This window comes from Paramacrobiotus metropolitanus, unplaced genomic scaffold (genome assembly GCF_019649055.1).
Source record: "Paramacrobiotus metropolitanus isolate TYO unplaced genomic scaffold, Prichtersi_v1.0 Parri_scaffold0000026, whole genome shotgun sequence".
In the NCBI taxonomy this organism is placed as follows: domain Eukaryota; kingdom Metazoa; phylum Tardigrada; class Eutardigrada; order Parachela; family Macrobiotidae; genus Paramacrobiotus; species Paramacrobiotus metropolitanus.
In genome coordinates this window covers 641,147-664,319 of record NW_026570246.1, presented here as the reverse complement: position 1 = coordinate 664,319, position 23,173 = coordinate 641,147, and the positions used below count along the sequence as shown (strand labels likewise).

The following is a 23,173-nucleotide window of genomic DNA, read 5'->3' as shown; positions in this document are numbered from 1 at the left end:
TGCTTCTCTTGCATCGTACTTTTGTTATAGTTTGCAGAATACTTTTATGTACGCATTACTAACTAGTGTCATTGTTAATTAAATGGTTTCAGAATGTCTAGAAATGTGTTTCGGTATTGCACATAATAATTTGTTTTTATTCAAACATATTTTGTTTTCGAACAGTGTACAGATTCTAAGAAGTGCGACATTGTCCTTTACTCCTCATACATTAAATAACGGAAAGTGGATCTCTGCTACTTAATATGCCAAATTGATATTGATATCCTGTTAATACTATATTATACAATTTGACACCCATTAAGTATCCTCGTACACACCTGGCTGTGAGAAAATTGGTGGCTTGATATTGTCATGTGGGTTCCAACTTTATTTTGAGTTATTATTTTCGATTTTTCCGCATCTTGTTGCTCGTAGTTATTCTGCGTTCAAACTGTAATAGTGGTCAGCAAAGTCTGGATCAAACACCGGTAATATCGAGTTTTATTCATTACTCTGAACTGCAAATTTTTGGTTTATTTCGACATAAAAAATTTTAATCGATGATCAACATCCAACAGTGGAGCTTCTCATAGCATCGATCAACTTGTTGATGACCTAACTTAATTGTCCTTCAAGATTACATTATGACTGAGCAAAAACAATACCAGAAAATGCTTGCGCTGATGCTAACAGTCAACTAAATCCCCGCCCACGGTTGCAACGAAAAATCGTCAATGTTATCGCATGGTATCCTTTGATTTCTGCAAAAAGTAAATGGCGGTGTTTAAAATCAGTTCTTTGTAGCCGCATATATCACGCAACAGAATCATATTTGCTCTTGTCACTGGCAATTATACTATCAGTACACCGACAAAATGATACAACCGCAATATTTAACCAGGAAAAGCAAAACTTACGTATTGGAAACGGTCAAAAACACTTTCGGTTGTATTGACTGTATTCCGGGAACTGCATTGCACAATATCCGCGACAAAGAAATCTTCCTAATTTCGGCTAGTTGAGCTGTAAAGTAGGCCTTCTTATACTCAGTACTCGCACGAAAACGTCTACCGGCTGAAATAACTAACGTATCTCTCTGTATTTAAATTTTAGCTACGGGTTATGAATAAGTCATTTTTCAGCCATTTATTATTTACGAATAAAATTATTTAAGGACAGTAAAGTATCAAATTAAAGCTCAAAATAATATTATATTCAGACTACATCCTTCGACACATACCGTCGGAAAGAGTGTGAGCGAAGGGTAAATTTCCTTCATACCAGAACCTGTCGGCTACCCGCAGCCGCCAAAATTGTTCCGAAATAATACAACTAAAAGTCGGACCAATAAAAGCATCCCCATTGTGGAATTCCGAAATACCGCCAATATAGAGATCAATATCATCAACAGACCTACACACGAAAATAAACAAACTGACTTCTCAATGTATATGCGGATAAATTTATAAGTATCGGTGGAAAGGGCCATACTTATACACGCTTGCCAGCCGATTGGCCATATCTTCCGGTAATATGTTGAGGGTCTTGAGGTCATTAAAATTGGACGCTGTGGGCAGTCCGCACAGCTTACGGAATTTCATGTAGCCCGGTAAACCATGATCACGTCCCCGCTGCACATTCATGGCTACCAAATCCAATCCAAACGAGCCCGTAGGATTGGTGGAAAACAACTGCTGTGACACGTCGGTGACCACGGTATTCTCGATGACCTTTCCTTGCTGCGTCGCCAGTCCACGGACCATTTCGTCGACGGAATTTTGTTCATAAAGGAAAGCCGATTTAAAGAACGTATCTTGTACACGCTCGGACTTCTTTGTGCTGAAATCTGGGTTGAGACGATTGAATTTCGATGGGACCATGGCGTGTCCGACGCGGAAAGCGGCTGCCGCAAACGAATTGATCAGACCTGCAAAATACGCGCGGAAAATGCTAAATTCAAGAAGTGCAACAGTGGTCGGTTGTAAATATTGTTGCAAAATACACCGTTTAATTGGCCAGCAGGGACTGAAAATTTTTGTTTACCGGGATGTATAGAAATATTATATCCTGAGAATCGCCCAAACGCCTGCGGACGCAGTCCAACTCGGTCCATCATTTCTTCTCCGAGGAGCAGTGGCAGCCATTCCTGAAAGGTCAGTTCAGTTGTCCTTCTGCCGTTCGTTTTTATATGTGCATCTTTATATTTGTTTTTATACATGTTTTTATATATGCATCGAACAGTAGTTTTATTTCGTGTCACTTATTCCACTTTGACTGGTAATCCGTACTCACAGTATACGTGATATGTTGGAGTTGTGCTGCAACTATTGCGCGGGCTTCTTGATACAAAGTTTCATCATTCCAGCCGGGATTCAATTGTTGAAGTGTCGTTGCTAACTGGTTATGATGTCGCATAAATACCGTGTGCAATGTTTGTAAACCAAGCTGCAAATTGCAAAGAAAGGTCAAGTTATTCCAGTTCATGTAAAATGTTCAAGTTGTCCCACTTTCTAGTGCTGCCTGTGCCTAATTATTATGATGTGATCAATAATACGACTTATCTTAAATATATGGCGTTTTCTTGCTTATTCACTACTAGATAATTATTTTCACTATCTGAACTTCAAAATTCTTTTGACGACAATGACGACTTTAAAAATTATTTTGAGGATGCAATGGGCTGTATGCTTACCTGTACGTTGCATCTGTCATCACCTGAAACCGAGAAATCGTACAGCATCAAAAATAATCGACTAGCTCAAATTTAAACTTAATTAAATTTGTGAAAAGGCGCTAGTATTGTACTCGTATTGGTTGTTATTACAAAGGTGTGTTAGTTAAATGTATCCAGTTTTTATCATTGTTAAACATTTCTTAACGTGTTTTTTTCACTGCAAGCTTATTCTAAAAGTTTGCGTACCCGCTTTAAAACAGGGGCGTCCATTAGCGGCATCCACACAGGCCGAGTTTGACGGATCCGCCGGTAAAACCGTGTAATGTGGACTATTGGGAAACGGAGTCACGGATTTTAATTGACCTTTAAAAGTACCAAGTATTGGTTGTATAATGGTATAATGGTTGCGTATAATGATAGCTGCTTGCATCATGAAATCAGTTATACAAAGTACATACAGTAAATCCATTAAGAATAAAGCTGTGTATGCTTGAAATCACCAGTAATTATAATTATGACAACGTTTGATAGCTTATTGTGGTAGTCCTCCAGAGAATGACCTCCTGCATAGCTTACCTCCAGAAAATAACCTGATAGTATTGACAGTCGAATCCTTTGTTCCGTAAACTACAAAAGTAGAGCGTCAATTATAAAATATTATGTTACACATAAGAGTCAGCATACTTTGACTTCCGTCAATGAAAGCGCTGAGCTGATTTATCTACAACAGAAAACGTATTTGCCGAATAGGGAAAGCTAACATAAACTGAATATTTCTGCAGACCTGTTCACGCGGACCTAACCGGCATCCAGGTCTAATACCCGGTAAGCTTCGCACAAATTCCATGCATGTCTGTCCGAACCTATTCAAAATGTGCCGCAGCGTAAAATAATGGCTCTGTTTTCCTTAAGAGGAAAATTGTATTGGCTGTAATTCTGTCTTCACGTTAAGAAACCTCTTACTCACTGAGAATAAAACGGATCATTGTTGGGAATGGTAATGGCTGCAAGCAGAAATTAAATAAACACATAACCGGAAATGCTTGTTGATTCTTGGGAATATTGCTGTCGCCTTACGGAGACATTGCGGATGGGGATTGGCTGTGCCGCAGCATTGCGGTGCATCAGCACTTAACTGGGCACGTGGAGTTTGCTAAATAATGCAAATCAAACCGGTTCCATTAACAATGCACACGTGCCATAGAGAAAAAAGTCTTCCCACCGTCAAGTCATGGTCCTGAAAAAATTCAGTAAACCTGAATTCCAAGTTGCTCATATTATAGGACTTGTTGTGTTTTAGGAAAGCCAGGCTGTTTGACTTACCAAGAACTGGCCAAACTGCATAAACTGAAAAGACAAAAACACTTTTAATATTATTCAAGTTTAATTGTGGTACATTGATACAGTATTGTTATTCCAAGTTTCTCGGTTTAATTTTATTCCAGTTCACACTTTGCTGCACTTTACAGACACTTCCATTATAGACCATGTTGAAGATACAGTACGTACGTATTCAGTCATGACGCAGTTGAATTATGTACTTTCTATATGTATCATCATAATATTATTATTAAACCAACTATTGTCAGTTTAATATTATTATGGTACTATATAAAATTTATACGTAAATGTATATGTACTTTATGATAAAAATAGCTTTACAACTAATTAATAAAATATTTCGAATTATTATTATTAATTAATTTAGTGCTAACGTAAAGCATTGTACCATGTTTGTCCAGGTTGGCGCTAAATGCTGTGTGGACCCAATCAGCGATGAGCTGACGAATCTCGCACTTGGCAGAGGCTGATTGAGGGAATTTTTTCGTGGCTCCGAGATACCTTTTTGAATAGGAAAACATTTTAATTCTCATACTTAGGATTTCCGGCTTTAAGAAGAGTTTTAAAAATGTTTAACAATGAACGCAGGCTAGGGCAGTGTACGTACCGTCAGCATAATCTGGTGCCAGCAAACGAATAAAGACGGTTGATTCTTTGCCGCGACTTGGAAACGCGATATTGTTGCATTCTCCGGTGTGCGTGCGATATTTATTCCGAGCACAAGCAGGTTGGACGTTGGGATTTAAAAAGTCCTTTAAAGGAATAACCGGCCTAAAATAAAAATTCGATAGAAATGTTTTTAAAATTGCATTATACCTAAATATATCCTTTATATGCATATATCCGGTATTAGACATTTAGACGTGAACGAGAAAAAATTAAATTGTTTACTGTTCTTGGACGACACAATCCGGTACTTTAGAACTGCTTGGTAACGGTGTCGTTGTAGTAGTCTTTCGCACAATAACGAATTGTGGAGTTGTCGTAGTAAACACTTGAAATTGTGGCGCCTCCGACGGCTCCGTGGTTTCAGTGAAAGTGGTTGTTGGCCGTGTGCTGGGCGGACGCGAGCTCGGGAAAACAAAGCTTCCGGCTGGTGCCGGTACTGGTCGTTGTACTGCTGTAATTTCCGAGCTCGGAGGAGCCGGAGCCACAGTAACCAGCGGAAGGGCAACCGTAGCGGTGGATTTATTAAAATTCAACCTGGAACGCATTGTATGCGTTTATTACACAGAACTATATATATTAAAGACGCAATTGTGATTCGCCACTTCTTCACTATGAAATTAATTAAAATAAATAAAGCACAAAGTAAGTAGCGAGCTGCAACTAGGCTTACTGTTTGGCCACAGATTTTCCGAACTCTTCCAGTGTAAATGCATTTTTGGCGATATCCAAAGAACCCGGTTGCGTACCGGCAAACATATTGCTCATGCTCCCTGTTGATCCAAACGATAATTGGGGAAAGGAATTAGCAGTCATGCCTTGGCTTGGAAATGTTCCGAATTGCGTGTTGGACTTCATCGCTGCTTCGTTCATTTTATTTTGCACGAAATTCTGCGGAACAACCCAGGCATTCTTTTGGAACATTTCATTTATTTGATCCTGTAAATTTTGGTTAAATGTATTTGTATTCCAGTTAACAGAGGGGAAACTGATGGACATGGGAGCAGGCGCCGGAAACGTGGAAAACTTTGCCGGTGGCGAAGGTGATAAAGAAAAAACATTACTATTTGGCATTTCGATAGTTGGAAACGTTGGGAAATTCTGGCCAGTTACAGGTGCATTAGTTGTCAATTGTTTTGAGCCAAATTTTTTACCGGAGCCACTGGGCTGTGGACTAGGCATCGATGGAAACTGCATGGTTCCCATAGGAGTGAATGGTGGGAACGTCATTGCCTCCATACTGTTCGTACCGGCACTGGAAAAGGATGTCGCTGCTGCTGGAGCCGGCGAAAATGAAAAAGATGGTTTAAAAGAAAATGAGCCGAAGGGATTTTGAAACGACTGCCCAAAAGGCTGATTAAAAAATGGTTGACTAAATAAGTTAGTATTCGGCTGAAAAACAGGACTCGGTGAACTAAGGAAAGCATCATCGTTGCCACTGCGGCCGAAGAAACTGTCATGATCGTCGTCGTCATTGTCATCGAAAAATGTATCCTTTGCCGTAACGATATTATTAAAACACTGTACGCATATTATCACAGTAAAAAAGTACCAAAACTTTTTGTGGTGTATCATGGTCGACGTTGCTAATATTGCCATGTAAAACTCACAGACACGGCGGTTTCGAAAACGTCCCTAGCACACCTGACAAACAAAACCAGGTTGAACTTCGCTGCGGACAAAGCGTTACTGGTTTCATTATATAATATTTTGATGTTTTTATGCCATTGGGTAGAATACTCAGACGCTCTTCTTTAGTGGACAAAATAGAATCGTCTATCAATCATAAATTCTTTTATGTGGATTAGCTTTTTTCTGCCTTAGTCATGCTGCCCGGTGTGCATAGCATTACTGTGTCCGTACTTGCAGCGGCAACCTGTGCGGTATTTGTATGAATATGAATTAAACTTACACCGGGAGTGCGTAAAAACTAACCACAAGTCATAGGCTACTAGAAGTTTACAACGTCTGTCTGACGCTACACGTATAACATCGTATGCATGCACTCTTATTTATTTTAAACATCAGTACAAAAACCAGCGATACCGGAAGCAAGCGAAATCCTTAATGGTGTTGCCCGAAACTCATCCAGTCACTCGCCAGCAGTGTGGCAGTTTTATGAGAATAATGCTAGGAAACTTTGTACACTTATTCAACGGTCATCAGCACTAGCGTGTTATATACGGTTCTCAGACTGTCATGCTATTCCGTTAAATTCAGCAAAATTTAAATTACGTGCCTGTTCTGTAAATTCTGGCATCAGATCACCAGGTCATAATACATGCTGCTCTCTTTATAAGTTAAGTTGTTGTCCTCGTACAGAAATTAAATTAAAGTTGTAAATCAGTTTTTGTGCACACACTTACATATATTGGCTAAAAATTCCTAATAGCTATCCTTTGCCAAAAACTTACAAGGTCATCGAGTTCTTATGATATCTGCTTCTGTTCAGTCAAACACGTGGAATAAATGAGCCATTTTTTATATACAAACCGGTAGTGTTCGTAGAATGTTGTTCGGTGGGTTTTGCGAAACGCGTCCGATGTGCATACGAAATTATTATACCGATATCGCCCCTATACCGCAAAAAAATAATCCATTATGATAATGACTTAATTAATGACCACCCACCGGATATCTAGAAGCAAAACGTAGCCGGTGTGACTTTAACACTGCAGACTTTTAGACTTGGAAGGCATATAAAGACGAGAGTTGGCAGCAGATTAAATCGATACAGCAGCTTCAGTCCATCTTATCAGTTTGGGGCAAAACAAACCAAATACGTTACCTTTGTCTTAAAAATTTTTTCAACATTTTTTCATAATACGAAAATGTTCTTCCGCACGGTAGTCGTTGTACTCTGCTTAGTTGCACAAGCGTTTGCCTGGTACGGCAATAATTTCGGAGGATTTGGAGGTAAGCATTGCAACGGTTGTTGTTACAAGTTATAACACTGTACTTACCGTTAGTGCGCTTAATACCCGACGTAGATGCAATTTCTTTTGGCGCGAAGTCTTTCTGCATTCATGATACATCGACATTTTTCATAATTTATTATGGATTTAATAGGGTTCGGAGGTGGTTATTATGGTGGTAATTATGGCAACAACTGGGGAGGAAGCAACGCAAATGCGCTTGGTGGTGCTTCCGCGCTTTGGGGCAATGCCGCAACAAGAAATACGGCCTACACCAACTCAAATCCATGGGGTTCCAGTGGTTATGCAAATAACTGGTCTGGTGCGTCCGGATTAGGAGCCAATGCCTTTGGAGCAGCGATGAGCAATAGTAATTACGGGAACAACTATGGAAGATGGGGAGGCTATTACTATAGACGATAACTTATTTCTAGACACTTTATTAGAGTTAATCCAGTGTTTGTGTGCATATCTATATATGCATCCAAAAATTAGTGTACAACTGAGACACAATGAAACACAGCTCGCTTTTGTTTTGCAACGCTTATACTGACATCTTATGGGCGCGAATTATGAACGTACAATATGTTATTGTTTTTGTTTCTGTGGATTAAATATTAAAACTATCGGGCATTACGCAACGATGCTAACGTTGTGATTGACCAGTGTCCACTCGTACTTGTACAGTAGCTACCATTTTTATTACGTAAAGCTATGCCAGCGCCCGGCGGATTCAGTCAATACACCAAAAGCCATTTACAACGTTCGTTAGCCTGAAGATTTCAATCGGAGCGCGATTTACTTTTCTGTCGTTATTATGGGTTGTTGCAGTTACACTTTATTGGTGAGAAATAATCAAAATTTATCTATTGTATTGGGATTTATTTACGAGTCAACGTCAGCAGTCAGCACAATAGTGAGCACAGCGAGCCAAAAAGTTGATAAGTACGAGGTTATTGAAGTAGCCGCGCCCCAGTAAAGGTAGGCTACTGCACAACCAGCTGATCATGAGCCAGCTACCGCACTTCGAACTTCGAAGCAAACACGGCAAACTCAATGCGATCCAAACGAAATGCGAAATGCGATCCAAACTCTGGGGAAACTGGAAACTGAAATGTTACACGTGAAGAATCTGTCGTGCCTATTAATTTTTAAGTATTTCTCTACTCTTTTAATACAGACTACAGTTATTGCTAGTGTTAGCCGTTAATTATTTGTTCCTGGTTTTATTGCAGCACGTAGCGTGAAACGATGGTGCCAAAAGTGATTCTGTATATTGCGACCAGCAAAGATGGTTTCATAGCCGATAAGAATGGCGGAGTAGACTGGTTGCCTCCTCCCCCAGAAGATGGCGCAGCCGAGGATTTCGGTTACAAAGACTTCTACGCATCCGTGGATGCGCTGGTGATGGGCCGCACCACGTACGAACAAATCCTAACGTTCGGACCGTGGCCGTATCCCGGGAAAAAATCCTTCGTGCTCACACATCAGCGCGAACTTCCCAAGCCCACACAGTCGCCTGACGCCCATGTCGAGTTTACGTCGCTTCGCGCTCCCGATTTAATGACGCGCTTGGAAAAAGATGGTATGAGAACAGTCTGGCTGGTGGGTGGTGTAAAAGTGATTGAGGTTTTCTACGACCATGGACTGATTGACGAGTACGTTATTACTGTGATACCAAAAACACTTGGCGAAGGCATCGCACTACCTAAAGCGATACTGGATCAACAGGGACTGGTGGAGCTGGAATGTGTCGATATCGGCATGGGCATGAAACAAAAAAAATTGGTGAAAAAGAAGTGAAAGGATTTGTCATTTGATTGATAAGTTCTACTGCAGCTTCGTGAAGTTCAGATATGTGCGAGATTGTATTCGGATTCCGGTAATTTTTTTATAACTTGGTGGTTTGTCGATGGCTTGATGGATTTTACAGAGTAGTATTAATTAAATAAGAGCGAAGAATTCTGCCTTTTGTTTGAAGGGCTGTGGCGTTTGAGTTGTGGCGTTTTCTTTAAATGTTACTGCATCTTTGAATAGTGTTTTAAAAACGTGAGCTCGGATTTGGCGTTTCCCACCGGAACTGTGCATTGTAGCTGAGCAGGACGTGGTATTGACGTACTCGTATTCATGAACAACGAGTACGCGTATTAAAAAAAGGTGGTTTCTTTTATTCAAAATAGAATGAAATATTCTACGCTCTGCTCGCGAGTCGCGATACGAGTGTTTGAATTTAATACGGTATAACCCTGGAACCGATTGAGGTATTTCAGCGCATTTGGATAATCTAATAGGGTAAGTAACTTACCAGCTGGTTTTATTTACGCAGGACCCCGTAAAGGAGCGTAACGGAACCTTCGAACCACACAAAGTGTTCAAATAAAAATCCCAAAATAAATATTTTTATACTGCAACGCTGAGCGCTTCCTATTTGCACGCTTCCTATTAAATCACGTTAAAATTTTTTACTATGTAAAGTTTTACACATTAAACCATTTCGCAGTATCAAACTTCGAGCGAAACGTTTAAAACGCACGCATCAGATTTAATTCGATGTCGTACAGAGAATTATTCATTTGACAAGCCCGACAGTACAACAAGGTTAACGGTTACCGACGTGTCTCAGAACTGCAACAAAATACCGAAAAGCAAAGTAGTTTTTCATAATATTATTCTGATCATTATTAATAAGGATCACCAACCGGCGAATTGGTTATACCAATGAATCCGTTTCGTCACTCGCGTGTCTGTGACATTAGTATAACCACGACTAAAACCGTAACTGGCTGGTTTCCGGTTGCATATGTAATGACTGTCGCCACTTCTCACAATCGGCGTAAAATATTCAGTTTTACGCGAATGTCCGTAAATTTATTGACTTCCATTGCAGCGAAACACCTGATAGAGTGCATAATGTTATTAAGAAAGTTCCTTTTCCGACTTATTTACCCTCAGGCTAACAAGATCTCAGCGTTTGCAATTAGCGAAATCCATGCCGTGCGTATTCACTTTCTACAAAATATAAGAACGTTGACAAAAGTATTTACTTCGCATCTCGCATCAACATACGCACGCACAGCTTTTAAAAGCCTATTTAAGTGTTACAAGGTCCTTGATTACGGAGGTTCAAAAACCTACGAAACACGTCATTAGGAAGGCCATATACATATCTAGTCTATCGAGTAGTAATCGTAAAGTGACCTCTGGTTTGTTTGATCTGTGATCGGATATTGCAAATTTATTTTGCGCCATGCAGATAATCGCCGGCTTTTTCCTCCTTGCGATATCATCCTTATCATTCGCAGGTAAAAGCGGCAAGCAAAATCAGCTCTTATAATCTAAGCACATCTGCTACTGCTTACATTGAAAAATTATTTTAAGTTTCAGGAGTTAAGTTTTTGTCATTAATATAAGTTATTTTTGTATTTTGTCTGAATTTATATGTTTGCATATGAATGTACTGTAAGTGACACGGCGTACGCAAATATTATTATCCTAGAGGCTACGCTCAATAAAAATTATTTTGGGAAGACTATTAATTTACTTCTGTTAATTTAATAAACACTATTGTTTTTACTGGTAAAAGACTGCATGTACGATCGATCTCATAGTCGTCTTAACTTAAATTAAGAATTCGTTGCAGAAACTTCTTTACCGTCCTATGTATCCCGCTTTCGCCGTCAGAGGAATCGCCTACAGGCGTTAATTTCGCTGACGCCATTACCGGTTTTGGGGTTAATCAAGTAAATACCATTTCCAATTCCAATGCCTACGGAGGTGGTCGGTCCGACGGGAACGCGTTCGGTTCCGTCAACGGTGGATTTCCTACTGCTGTCGGTCACACCAACACCTGGGTACCGGGCGGCAATGGTCAAGTGTATACAAACAACGTCGGCTTCTCCGGCACTAGTGGGAGAGGATTTGGGTCCGGCTCAGCAATGGGTTTTGGAGGCAAATAGATTACTGAATAATGATTCGCAGTAATTGTTAATGTTCCTTCTACTTCCTGGTTTTGCGGATGTCTGGTTAATTTCTGTAATTCTGATACTCATTATGATCCGCGCCTTTATTTATAACTGTCGTAACATTTTATCGGTGTAAATTAATGAGCCAAGCACTTTAAACGCAAGACCAAAACAACGATCAGATTAAAAGAGCTACAGATGCACGTGTTCCAGTTGTTACACCAGCGTACAATAGTTCCATGTGTACTTCTCTAGCACTACGTACACAGTAATTGGAGGCATACTTAACATTTATGGTACTATAATAATTATTATGTACCCACAGCTAAACGTAATGAGAGTTGTATTTTGTGTGCACATTCAAAAATTCTACCTGACAACAACATTAAAAGTCCTTGCTTACTGCTTTTGATCTTGTATTTCGGCGCGAGAAAATCGATTCGTAGTTTTGCCATAATTCATTCATGCCAACTACAAAAATTAAAACAAATTTAGCAGATAAAACAATTTGAGCTGGTAAACCTTCAGTAATTCATATTTTTTTGCAGTAGATACCACCCATAAATCATGCAGGTGTGTACAATATAAACCACTAATACTCGTACTGATTTTGAACATACAAGTAGCTGAGTGAATCTGTAATGTGAGCACGCATACTACTTGTACTCTTGTAGGTATTTTTAATTTTTTAACCATACACAGATTAATGCCACTTCATTAGCGCGACGCGAAAAGGTCACAATTCACACTGTAACTTGCAGTGAAGTACCTACTGGTGTCACATCTTCGTTCGTGTATTTCTTGGAGGGTAGTTTAAAAGTTTTTAAAGTTTTTAAAAGTTTTGAAGTTTTAAAGTTTTTAAAGCTTTAAGATTAGGCCCACTTTGTACCTACAGTGATTTCTTGAGCTTAGACACAGTTGCAATTAATGTTTTTCTCATTTCTTGCGAAATGACGCAAAAAACAAGTGGCTAAATACGCATGGTTGGACTGGAGAGCCAGGAGATCATAATTACAAATTCACAGATGAGCGACTAGTTCACAAATGCACAATAAGGAGTGTTAACATCAACATAAACACGGAATCAAGGCTTCGTCGACTGAGGAGAAAGACTGCACCAGCGCTGGTTGGATCATTATACGGCTCTACGCAGAGCCAAATGCGAGGTTTGTGGTCGTTCATACGTTCCAGACACCACGGCAGTGGCGGAACCCGCCGTGGTTCAGCTACGAAACTGTACGTGTTGCGCTCCTCGATTCCGGTGATACTGATGTAAACCCCTGGCTTATCGATGGCAGACTGGATGAAGGTTGCCGCCGAGGTATCTCTCACCCGGCGCTGGACGTGGGACGGTTTAGGAGGAACAAATCCTCCGTTACCAGGAAGTTTTCCATCATGTACCGCTGCTGATGGGACTTCGAAATCGTAAGCATAATATACCACTACGCTTCCCTCAGAAGCATCAATAGCAATTTCCAAACCCGGCTCAGGCAGGTGTAAACTAAAAGAACAATACGGTAATTATGTAATTTTCGTTCATATCAAGAGCATTCTCAGACAACTCGGAAAACAAGAATTCAAATGCGGTCACAAATAGAATGTCAACTATATCATCAACGGCTAATAATTCTTGTTGTATCGTTGTATTGCTATTAATTAAGCGAGCCGAACCTATTTAAAAAAGCTGCCCGATAATTTTCAACTCATGGGCATTAATATCGGATGTTGAGCTTTATTCTTTACGAAGGAGCATTCGAAAAACCACAATGCAAGAATAATTTGTAGATAATCTAGTTGTAATTGTAACAGTGCTTGATTTACCCGATTATACGGCTCTGATCCTTTTCCACCGTGTCGGTAGTCCGTTTCCCAAAGGGCGGATTGAGCGGTATCATGCAAGTAGTTTGAGCCAGTTGTAATATTTTATCCCGTGCTAATCCTAGCGGACTGTTGACAGTGAGAATACGATCTTCCCTGTTGCCGGTCACTAATAACAGTTCGGTCATATTTATGTCGTTCCCGACGCCGATAGCAAAGGACGTAATGTTGGCCGCAAGGGCTGTCGCTGCGCTTTCGGCCAGACTGTTGTCGTATGGGCCATTCGATTGTCCATCAGTTAGCAAAAAATTAATCTTCGGGGTGCCGACAGCACTCTGGACAAAGGTTTCGAACTGGCCGATGCAATAATCGACAGCTAAAGAGGTATGTGTGCTGCCTTGCAGATATGGAGTTCGTAAGGGATTCATTACAGCTTCTGCAATATCCGAAATTCTGCTGTCAAAGGAAAGCACTGGCTGAACATAGCTGGAAAAAATCACTAAAGCCGTGTGCACCTAAAAATGTAGTAAAACATTAGATTTTTGAATTGAATCAATCAGTCCGTTTGTAAGTTTGAAATTAATTTACTAAACGTAAAATTAATTTGACCGCACTTGTTAGACATAAACGTACCATATCATTTGCCACCTCGTCAAGCATATCTTTAACAAATTGACGGGAACGCTGGAAATTCGACTCTTCGATACTTCCAGACGCATCCATCATAATGCACAGGTCCATGCGTGCTGGACAGTGCTTTACGCGGCATGATCGCATTGCTGTTTCTAACGCTTGGGAATCAGCAAACCTATTACAGTATTTTTTCCAATATTGGGCCTGCTCTCCATAGCTGTCGGGGATCTTTTCACCAGCGGCCTCTCCCAGAGAAAGAGCTAAACGTACCGCAAGTCCGGAAATGAGCGGCAAATCCAATTGGTCTTTAGTCATATCTGACCACTTTACATTAAGATGCCTTTGGATTTCTTTACTGTACTTTGTCATCCTTTTGGTAGCTTCAAACATCTCTTCCGATACCTGTATGGCCAGAGAATATATAACACTTTTTGGAAATACATGTGTACGATATATAATATTACTGTAATTGACTCACTAAGCGCAAACTATACAATAAGCATTTTCATATTAAAGGGTAATTTTATTGCCTTACTCTACATACAGCAGGTTTTTCAAATAAAGATTCCATAAAGTATTTTTACGTAGACTACATCATAATGATGTAGTGTCACAATGTATTTCAAAGTTAAATAACTGGTGCTCGTCCATACGCATTAATGCAGACTGAGCCAGTTATATTGTTCATCAACGCCGCCTGGAATAGGTTCGGACCATTCAGTACCAGTAGTAAGTAGTAAGAGTTATAGCATTCATAACGGGTCATAAGAACATCTTCAAGTTGAACTAGAACACTTGATCGTAACATTTATTACTTAATAACTTAGCTAACAGTTTAATGCCGTTTAATATAGCAGCTCATTACCTGCCATATTCCGCCTCTATCAGGAACAGCGCCGTACTGCGATAAAGCGCATGCCGTTCGACGTAGTGTATCCTTGTCGTCACCAAAAATTTTGAGGATTTTATGTACCACCGCTTTCACTACATTTTCACCGGATGCACCTCTCTGTAGCGTTAGATCGGTTACTGCAGCATTGGAGCAACTGCAGCACATATATAACAGAGTAAGAACCGTACAAAAATACGGGATGACAGCATTTTGTTTCATTTTAAAAAATTTGGTTTAAAACTAACAATAAATTAACGTTCACACTATAGTTGGAATAAACAACTGTCATCCACACATTTCAGGTAATGAACAAGCCGCTGAACACGGCGCTTGAGGTGATGCATTGTGATTCATAAATACTCGCTTTATCGGCCAGATATGAATGATAATAACAGTTTCAGACTTAGAATGAGATGACGTCCTTAACATCGACAATGAGTATTAATTGCATCACCGCCGAAATGCTACTACTGTACCTGTAGTCTAAATCTTATGAACCAATTTGATGTACATGTTAGCCAACCGCGATATGCAACTAAAAATACAAGACCCGCTATCCTATACGGTACAGACTGTATTGTACAGTACATGCGAATTTTAACAATGCAAATACGGTACTTGTATAGAATATTACGTATTCAAAAAACAATTAAGTCTAACTGTATCCCTTGTACGAATAAATTGTGCTACGTCGCAACGTATCTTTCAGAGTACAAAGAAATGAATTGACGACATTGACGACATGCCGCCAGCATTATCTGTAGACGGTTGTTAGCCATCAGAGGTGCGGCGCGACCTTGAGAAGTCGGCAAAGATAAAATTCTTTACTTTGTAGGAGCGGTCTGTATTACCTTTGTACTTGTGCTATAGTCTCGTATTTCATATTTCCTAACACACGATAGAGTACGATTTAAATCGTTTGATATACTTATACGTTTGTATATTGTACTTTGTACATAATAACTTAATTAGATTTGCAAAACTGCTCTTCTAATTAGGGTGAGACTAAAAATACCGGTGATAGTTGGACACCATGTAATTATAGCATGTTTCAGGATCTCCTTATGTTTAACAACGCACCGCAAAATTAAATGAGTCCGCATTAATAAAATACAAATAATTTCCCAATGACATGAACCGACAGATTGCTTTATAAGAAAGGAAGTCAGCAAGATTGGCAGAATATTATCGTTTTATTCATTATGAAATTTCTTCTCTCTTAATAAATTCCGTGCACTTCAAAAATTTTGTACACCGTCTTCACATCACGACCAGTTATCCGCTGTTTACATATTACGTATATTGCATCAGTTTTACACAGCGGAGTCGTACCTCATACTATCAGTTTTGATCTTATGATGTCAGCTGCCACCCACGTCATAAAGACAAAAATAATGTGATGAACCTGTTTTTGAAAATATTGTTGCAGAGATGACGTACCCGATGTACAGCTCCTGTCACTGCTAAAATAACAGACGGAAAGCCAAATACGTGCACGTCGAGATCTAGCTTGAAAAGTGTATGTGTTTTGTGCGGCCAAGCCAACAATACTGATAAAAACTCTTGATTCTTTCGACAAGTTGCTCTTTTCGTCTTCCTTAGTGTGTCGTGGCGTACGATGCTGTTTGTGTGGAATATATCCAACACCGTTTGAAATAATGCCGTCATAGACAGCGGGAGACGGTTCTTCGAAATCCCACGCCCAGTAGCCTTCTGTGGCGCCAATACCGGTGCTTATTGCGATTTCCATACCGGGCTCAGGAAAAATTAAACTAGAACAGATTAATCACAGGATTTCATGTCATGCACAAATGAAATGCGCGTACAAAAAGGCGCTTATTACATTGTCTCTGAAATCGCCTCGAGTGCGATGTTAAGGAACAAGGACAACAAATGTGTACATTTTCAAAGGACAATTAATAATACATACGCAGTAGCTCATTGTTAGCGTTACGTTACTGGTTGTAGAAGAGTGTACTGTAGCAGAATCTACATAATAAGCTGAATTACTAATAAGATAATGAGAATGAAATACCTAATAATTCGTTTTTGTCCTTTTAGAATGCTATCGGTTATAACCTCGCCCACCACTGCCTTTTGCACTGCATTACATGACGAATGCAATATTTGCTCGATTTTGTTATGAAGTTCTATGGCATTAAGCACGGAAAATGCTTTTCCGTGTTTTCCGGCAAGATCATCCAGCTCTTTCTCCTTGACATCTGGTCCAACTCCGATAACTAAGTTGGTTATATTGGCTTTTTGCGCTGCGCCGATCGCCGTGGTCAGGTGGACTGGGCAGAGTTTGCCACCACTGGAGTGGCCATCGGTCAGCACCAGGTTGTAATTTGGAACGCCGGTAGATGACTGAAGAAAGTTGTACGCCTGAAAAGCGTCCACACAGTGCATGATGGCATTTCCCGTGCATGTTATGCCTTCTCGCTTGGGATTCAGTGTTTTCAGGGGATCCATGACGGCCTTTTTGAAATCCTCCGTCCACAGGCTGTTTTAATGTATCTGCCGCACTTACGTGTCCGATTGTGAGTACATTAATCAAATCACGAACAAATAGACGAGAATGGTCATAATCGTTTTGATTAATACTTCCTGATCTGTCCATAACTATGCATAAATTCAACCGACTGGTGCAGTTTGGTTCACCGCAATTAATCGCTAGATGCTTTATTTCTTCTGGCAAAAGGTGGATGTTGTAAAATTTCTTCCAGTACAAGGCTTGTTTGTCGTACGAATCGTAAAGGTAATACTGTTCGCCGGATAATTCTAGTTCTAGCAGTATGCGAGCCGCAAGACCGGAGTAAAGTGGCAGATTGAGGTTTTCCACAGTTACGCTTCTCCAGTCGATTGGTGAAACTTCCGGCCCTAAAGACTCCTCATTGTTGGAAGTTTGAAGGTATACATTTTGCAGAATAGGAGATGCATGAGCGCCTTTAGTAACTTCAAGTAGCTTGCCCGAAATCTGCCCGAATATAGACCATTTTTCACATGTCGGTAGTAATATTTAAATAGCGACTTGCCGCTTCGCACAGCTAGATATATTGTGCATAAAAGATTACATACTTCTACAGATATCTGCTCATATACTGTAGTTCTGTTCAGTTTACTTTACCTGCCATATGTTTCCCTTGTTGAATTGTTGATTCCCGCGGTGGTGTGCCAACATGCATGCAGTGCGGCGAAGATAGTTTTTATCGTCTGAGAAAACTCGCGATATTCGACTGATGACAGCGTCAAGCACATCCGGTCCAGATTGCCCTTGCTGCAGTGTTTTGTCGATCTTTACCTGGGAAGACATTGTAATTAATGCTGTAAAACATAAAATCCATGCATCATTCCTGTTTGCCATAACTGGCTATTCGATAACTGGAATAGTGTCGGCAATTTCCAAAAAAATTGCTCAAGGTGTTGTGGTCAAGCAGTGTCGGGACAGGAAAAACTTAATGATATGAATAATATCGCGCACACGTTGGCATGTACAAATTGTAGGTGCAATCAACAATTATGTATACTCGTAGTATTGTACTATGCACCGAAAAATGATAACACCACTGCAGCACATGCATTCAGTACTAGGTTGCTACTATTAACTAAGTTAATTATAAGAAGGTGTTATCATCAATTATATGACCAATGCTGAATCAACACTGCCAAATGAAATATAATAATCATTTATAAAAAATTCACTTATGTGCAGATATTTGAATACATAATTATGCATAACTGATTTCTGCATTTATGCTAATCAGTAAGAGTCGCTACACTAGAGTGCAAATACGAATATAGGTATTAAAAACTTTCTTGTCATGAAAACCAGCGTCGTGTCAAAATGTCATTTTGTACTGTATATCTATAGCTCGAAAAATAAAAGCAAGTGCGCCTGCAGTAACAATTTTTGACACATGCATACTGTAGCTTATGTGACCGTGCAACTCACAAACCAACGATTACTCATTGTGCTGCAGCATGTACGGGTAGCTCGAAGGTATGCAGTACACTCGTATAGACATATTAAAATTAATACTATATTGATGATGGCACTGTGAAAAAACGTTTTCTCAACTGCGTAATATAGATATTCATTTTGAAGAGCATATATGTACAAGTACATGAGCGGTTCAATTACACGGGTTTAATAATGATGCTACTTTCCGTTATAAAATTGCGGTTTTCAATCTACACATACATACAGTACCTACATCTATATAAAAATTAAAGCAACTATCTGACTGTTTAAAATTAAATAGTAATTGTGGGCCACTGAAAGTACGTGTGTCTATGTATTTCCACTTTCATCAACATTACAGTACACTGACAAAATTAACGCGTGCTCTGTATCTCCAGTCACGCGATGCATTTGCTTGTTGCATTTAACGATGCGACCTGTTGCATTTGCAGGGATGGTATAATTTCTTGTTTCTGGCGCATTAGTACAGATACTTTTTCAAAGCTCCTTATAAGGATTTCGTCATTTTATTCCCTATTGTACCGGATATCCGTGGACAAATTACATCAGTCCACGAAGTGACGAAACATGCTTATGGGAACGGCTGGAGGGCATGTGTCAAGGTTAAAGTACGTCATACATACCGAGCACTTACAAGTAAAAAGACTGTGCGGTTATGCCCAACGCAGCTTTTATGGGACTACTTACAAATTAAAATAAGTAATAAAACAATAATTATTAATATAATAATTTGTTATCTTCAGGTTGCCTTCGTAGTGTAGTATTTGTATCAGCATTGTGACATTTTTTTCCGATCAAACTAAAAAAACCGTGATAAGACCGTAGTTTTAAAACCGTGATTTTCCGCAATTTAATACCCAACTTTCGCTCGTAAAATGTAGACCGTGCATTACAGCAGCGTACCTACATTGTATACAGAAAAAGAGAGGCGAAACCTCAAGACCTGTCAGCTGCAGTATTCCAAAGCAGTAAAACACCGATCATTTTATCAGCAATATTGCCGTATACGACTCGTTGGGTACATGATTTTACTACACTTATTTTTGAAAACAAAAAAATTAAGCGGTACGTACATATATGCGGTCTAACTGTTCTAAAAAGCGACTCAGCGTGCATGCCAAAGAGAAAGAATACTTCTGTCAGGCTTTACGGTTAGTTGACGTAAGTACTTGTACAACAACAGCGGCGTTCGATAAACTTCGGTTCATGGTCACAGAAAACGATGCTCCACCGTATTACAGGTACGATTTCATTCACTTGGTTAGGATATGAAATATTAAATGTTTAACAGGAAAGTTGATCGTTCAGGGAGAAAAGGGGATGATCTTCGTCATTTCGCGATGGGATAATTGCCCTGTACCGGCTAGGGCGGCAGTCGTACTGTAGATGGAGCAGTCGGCTCGAAACAGGTTTACTGATCCAAGAATTTCTCAAATTGTAAATCTCGCCCAGCCGAGGTCGTGAATGGAACAAAGTGGTGTTCCTGTTCATCCATTTCCGAAACCAGCAAAAGTCCTGTGTGCAGTGCAGTCGTTCCAGATAATGCTGATAGCCATCGACCGCTAGCGACCAATTCGCGGCATACGCCAGTGATATGGTTAGCAGCGCGGGTAAATCGGTAAACGTGTAAGGTTCCATTTGTCCTATGGTGGTGTTGGAAAAGGTCACCATTCTCAAATTATTAAAATTCCTGCCTGAGAAATCTTGTCGCATGATGATAATATTGTGGCAGTTTGCCAAGTGAAATCTCACAAGCCTTTGAAACTGCAGGTCACGCAGGACCTTTGTTCTATCGCGAGCTATGCAGTACCGCAAAAGAAAAATAACAACATGGGCGGAGATTTTCTGGAAGACCTTGAATTTAATGTTAACTAGGTCATCGTGCAGAAAGATGCCAATCGGCCTGATCGGTCGCTTGTGAAACAGTGATACCAACTTCGTTAACTGACTTTTTGTTACATTAGCATCGCAGCTAATAGCCAGCGCTCGTGCTTTCGACGCAGCATAAGCATCACTGGCAAGCACCGGAAACTGGCAGTACTTGCTCGCATTATGCAGGTTCCATTGCGCTTCGCTCATTTCCTCCACCGAAAATGGGTCTGGTTCAGAAGTGTAATGCGCTGACGAGCGTTTAACTGAAACAAAATAAGAAATTCTTCTCCAATACAGTGTTACAGTAAGTAAGATTTACTGGAAAAGTCGAAGATAAAAATCTTTCGCACAACGTTTGGCGCTTTTGTATTAGGTAAACGTACTAGCTATAGCATCCAGGCTTCTTCAAGATGATCCAAGGTGCTGCAGTTATACATTAGCAACACCCTTTTAACGTCTGTTTCGCTTAATTCTTCTCTTTGACCCATTTTAATTTTGTCTCCGTCGAAATAAGATCGAAGTGTCAAGCTTGGATTCATTGAGTTTTTTGCGCCGTTGAGCGGTCCATAATGCATAATGGATTCGACATCGTAAGGCAAATTGTGGGTATCCATATTGTGGTACTCTTCGAACTGATTGCTCACATTAGGAAAAATGTTCTGATAGTGAACACTTACAAAATCACTGCGATCAGGTCGGCTGTGTTCGTGGAACAAACCCAACTTGTGCAGCACTTCGTGCATGATAATTCCAATCTCAGAAAGACAGCTGCGGCTTAGCCATATAGGATTAGCGCCATTTCGTCGGCCGATATGGGTGTAACAATTTCTGTAACACCGTCACTTTAATCAAACTTGTAGCTACACGTAACTACCAAATTTCCGTTGCTGTTATTGCAGAATCCATACCGTATTGTTAATCTTACTTGTCATTTGCGAGCTTGAAGACAATGTACTCTCGAAGCGCATTTCGTTTAGTGCCGATTTCGTCCACTTGCTGAAACTGAACGCAAGAACCAGTCTGTTCCTGGATTGTTTCCAGTGCTGCCGTAATATTGGCCACTTGAGACCTCTCTGTAAAAAATGCGGATACGATATAATTTCCGCTGCGATCAATAAATTTTGCCGAATATGATAAGATGCAAAACAATAACCAATTAATAACCTGAAATGGAGCCTTGATAACAAGAAATAATGAAAATGAAATTAACTGCCTAAGCCATTAGTTGCCGCCGTTCACAAAATTACAAATACAAATGTGAGCAATACTAATGCTGTTTAATAATTAGCGAGTATAAAAAATACCTATAATAATTTTTGCTCATGCTACCCGAATAGTTGATGCTTAACATGAACATATGTATTTAGCTGCAATACAAAGGTCAGAACTAGCAATCCTTTCGACAGGTCTGTAATACCAACCAATTCTTTGGGGTACTGTATAATGAATAATGGTTTCCCTTCCTGACTTCGGCCACAAATATGATGGTGGTAGAATTCCCGTGACCTGTGGATCCTTTAAGTCTTCAGTGAAGTCGGGACGCGGCGCGTCAGCGGCTGACAGTGGGTTTCGTGCTTCCGTTGATTCACTACTCGTACTACCGGTGTCGCCATTTAGCGACTCGATGAAGGATGGAAGTGTCAAGACCGATTCGTGGAGCTGATCTCTCCAGCCTAAATTGAGTACAACATCTTGATTAGCAGGGTTCTCTCGCAATTACGAAGCCACTGAGCAAATCAGAATTTGACCTTCTGGTACCGGCACCGGTCTTCGGCGTGTACTTCTGGAGTGAACCAAGGTAACGGCGAACAACGCGCAAACAAGCCTAATTGTACAATCCATTTACAATGCGGTCAGCCCCTCTCATCACCAACCGGAACCTTCCATAACCTTAGAATTTTTAAACGTGTTTCTGATCTCCAAGAATCGTCAAGTGTCAGTGTTGCGAATTTTGCGATTAAAGTATAAGTACATAAAGTGATGACGAGAGTTGTAGGTGGTAACGGGTTCAACAGTACAAGTACACGACTACTGATTCTATCGCAATATGTTTCCGGGAGCGCCTCTCAAATCACAACAAAACAAATCACAAATCTAAACGACATTTAAACCATGCTATATATTTTCATCCACCCTTTTAACGCATCAAGAATGATCAAATGGCCAGTGCCAACAAGAACTGACGTAGCAGACTTTTTACATGACCCGAATTAATTATCTATGCTTGATCCGACAGGGAGATGCCCATATTCAGATTGTTATCTTTGTCAATTTTTTAACGCATACGAGTTTTCATTACAGCAATAAAGTGCAATATTGCTACTAGGTAAAGCCGTTCTAAGTAAATTTTCTAAAATAAAACAAGCATTCGCACCGGTCATCAGTATGGTTTATGCAAAAGCGCGACTTTTAAAGCAGCCATACAGGGAAGAAACG

The 23,173-nt window shown here is 40.1% G+C and overlaps 6 protein-coding genes and 1 long non-coding RNA gene across 13 annotated transcripts; 3 read left to right on the top strand and 4 right to left on the bottom strand.

Moving 5' to 3' along the window:
* Window positions 1-501: 501 nt before the first annotated feature.
* On the bottom strand, window positions 502-6,426 carry LOC129587749 (peroxidase-like). The gene is made up of 19 exons (XM_055481643.1): window positions 5,337-6,426; window positions 4,889-5,200; window positions 4,605-4,768; window positions 4,386-4,498; window positions 3,980-4,003; window positions 3,879-3,893; window positions 3,734-3,809; window positions 3,624-3,660; window positions 3,441-3,519; window positions 3,341-3,377; window positions 3,233-3,283; window positions 2,903-3,019; window positions 2,675-2,697; window positions 2,275-2,427; window positions 2,026-2,128; window positions 1,474-1,909; window positions 1,223-1,395; window positions 900-1,005; window positions 502-743 (listed from the first exon to the last, which is right to left on the bottom strand). Exons 1-19 carry the CDS (start codon window positions 6,260-6,262, stop codon window positions 680-682), a joined length of 3,009 nt encoding a protein of 1,002 aa, XP_055337618.1. The 5' UTR covers window positions 6,263-6,426; the 3' UTR covers window positions 502-679.
* On the top strand, window positions 3,932-6,491 carry LOC129587750 (uncharacterized). Of its 3 annotated transcripts, XR_008690396.1 has the most exons (4): window positions 3,932-4,157; window positions 4,399-4,724; window positions 4,986-5,706; window positions 5,779-6,491. It is a non-coding gene; the product is annotated as an uncharacterized LOC129587750 (long non-coding RNA). The 3 variants fall into 3 exon arrangements; XR_008690395.1 differs by having other exon boundaries at window positions 4,399-5,706; XR_008690397.1 differs by having other exon boundaries at window positions 4,399-5,778; window positions 5,842-6,491.
* An 887-nt stretch (window positions 6,492-7,378) lies between these two features.
* LOC129587829 (uncharacterized) lies at window positions 7,379-8,214 on the top strand. Its single transcript, XM_055481760.1, has 2 exons — window positions 7,379-7,579; window positions 7,733-8,214. The coding sequence occupies exons 1-2, from the start codon at window positions 7,495-7,497 to the stop codon at window positions 7,999-8,001; spliced, it is 354 nt and encodes a 117-aa protein (XP_055337735.1). The 5' UTR covers window positions 7,379-7,494; the 3' UTR covers window positions 8,002-8,214.
* A 209-nt stretch (window positions 8,215-8,423) lies between these two features.
* On the top strand, window positions 8,424-9,822 carry LOC129587825 (uncharacterized protein YwjB-like). Its single transcript, XM_055481756.1, has 2 exons — window positions 8,424-8,733; window positions 8,814-9,822. Exon 2 carries the CDS (start codon window positions 8,830-8,832, stop codon window positions 9,379-9,381), a length of 552 nt encoding a protein of 183 aa, XP_055337731.1. The 5' UTR covers window positions 8,424-8,733; window positions 8,814-8,829; the 3' UTR covers window positions 9,382-9,822.
* A 2,631-nt stretch (window positions 9,823-12,453) lies between these two features.
* Window positions 12,454-15,635, bottom strand: LOC129587775 (uncharacterized). Of its 3 annotated transcripts, XM_055481682.1 has the most exons (5): window positions 15,360-15,635; window positions 14,857-15,037; window positions 13,992-14,393; window positions 13,362-13,873; window positions 12,454-13,041 (listed from the first exon to the last, which is right to left on the bottom strand). In XM_055481682.1, the coding sequence occupies exons 3-5, from the start codon at window positions 14,379-14,381 to the stop codon at window positions 12,579-12,581; spliced, it is 1,365 nt and encodes a 454-aa protein (XP_055337657.1). In that variant the 5' UTR covers window positions 14,382-14,393; window positions 14,857-15,037; window positions 15,360-15,635; the 3' UTR covers window positions 12,454-12,578. The 3 variants fall into 3 exon arrangements, with proteins under 3 accessions (XP_055337657.1, XP_055337655.1, XP_055337656.1); XM_055481680.1 differs by lacking the exon at window positions 15,360-15,635 and having other exon boundaries at window positions 14,857-15,349; XM_055481681.1 differs by lacking the exons at window positions 14,857-15,037; window positions 15,360-15,635 and adding an exon at window positions 14,536-14,789.
* A 413-nt stretch (window positions 15,636-16,048) lies between these two features.
* LOC129587776 (uncharacterized) lies at window positions 16,049-18,709 on the bottom strand. 3 transcript variants are annotated; one of them, XM_055481685.1, is made up of 4 exons: window positions 18,472-18,709; window positions 18,011-18,184; window positions 16,919-17,860; window positions 16,049-16,655 (listed from the first exon to the last, which is right to left on the bottom strand). In XM_055481685.1, exons 3-4 carry the CDS (start codon window positions 17,353-17,355, stop codon window positions 16,217-16,219), a joined length of 876 nt encoding a protein of 291 aa, XP_055337660.1. In that variant the 5' UTR covers window positions 17,356-17,860; window positions 18,011-18,184; window positions 18,472-18,709; the 3' UTR covers window positions 16,049-16,216. The 3 variants fall into 3 exon arrangements, with proteins under 3 accessions (XP_055337660.1, XP_055337658.1, XP_055337661.1); XM_055481683.1 differs by lacking the exon at window positions 18,472-18,709 and having other exon boundaries at window positions 18,011-18,445; XM_055481686.1 differs by lacking the exon at window positions 18,472-18,709 and having other exon boundaries at window positions 16,919-17,763; window positions 18,011-18,445.
* A 1,128-nt stretch (window positions 18,710-19,837) lies between these two features.
* Window positions 19,838-22,702, bottom strand: LOC129587756 (high choriolytic enzyme 2-like). Its single transcript, XM_055481654.1, has 5 exons — window positions 22,486-22,702; window positions 22,159-22,410; window positions 21,663-21,810; window positions 21,121-21,565; window positions 19,838-21,000 (listed from the first exon to the last, which is right to left on the bottom strand). Exons 1-4 carry the CDS (start codon window positions 22,577-22,579, stop codon window positions 21,124-21,126), a joined length of 936 nt encoding a protein of 311 aa, XP_055337629.1. The 5' UTR covers window positions 22,580-22,702; the 3' UTR covers window positions 19,838-21,000; window positions 21,121-21,123.
* Window positions 22,703-23,173: the final 471 nt, after the last annotated feature.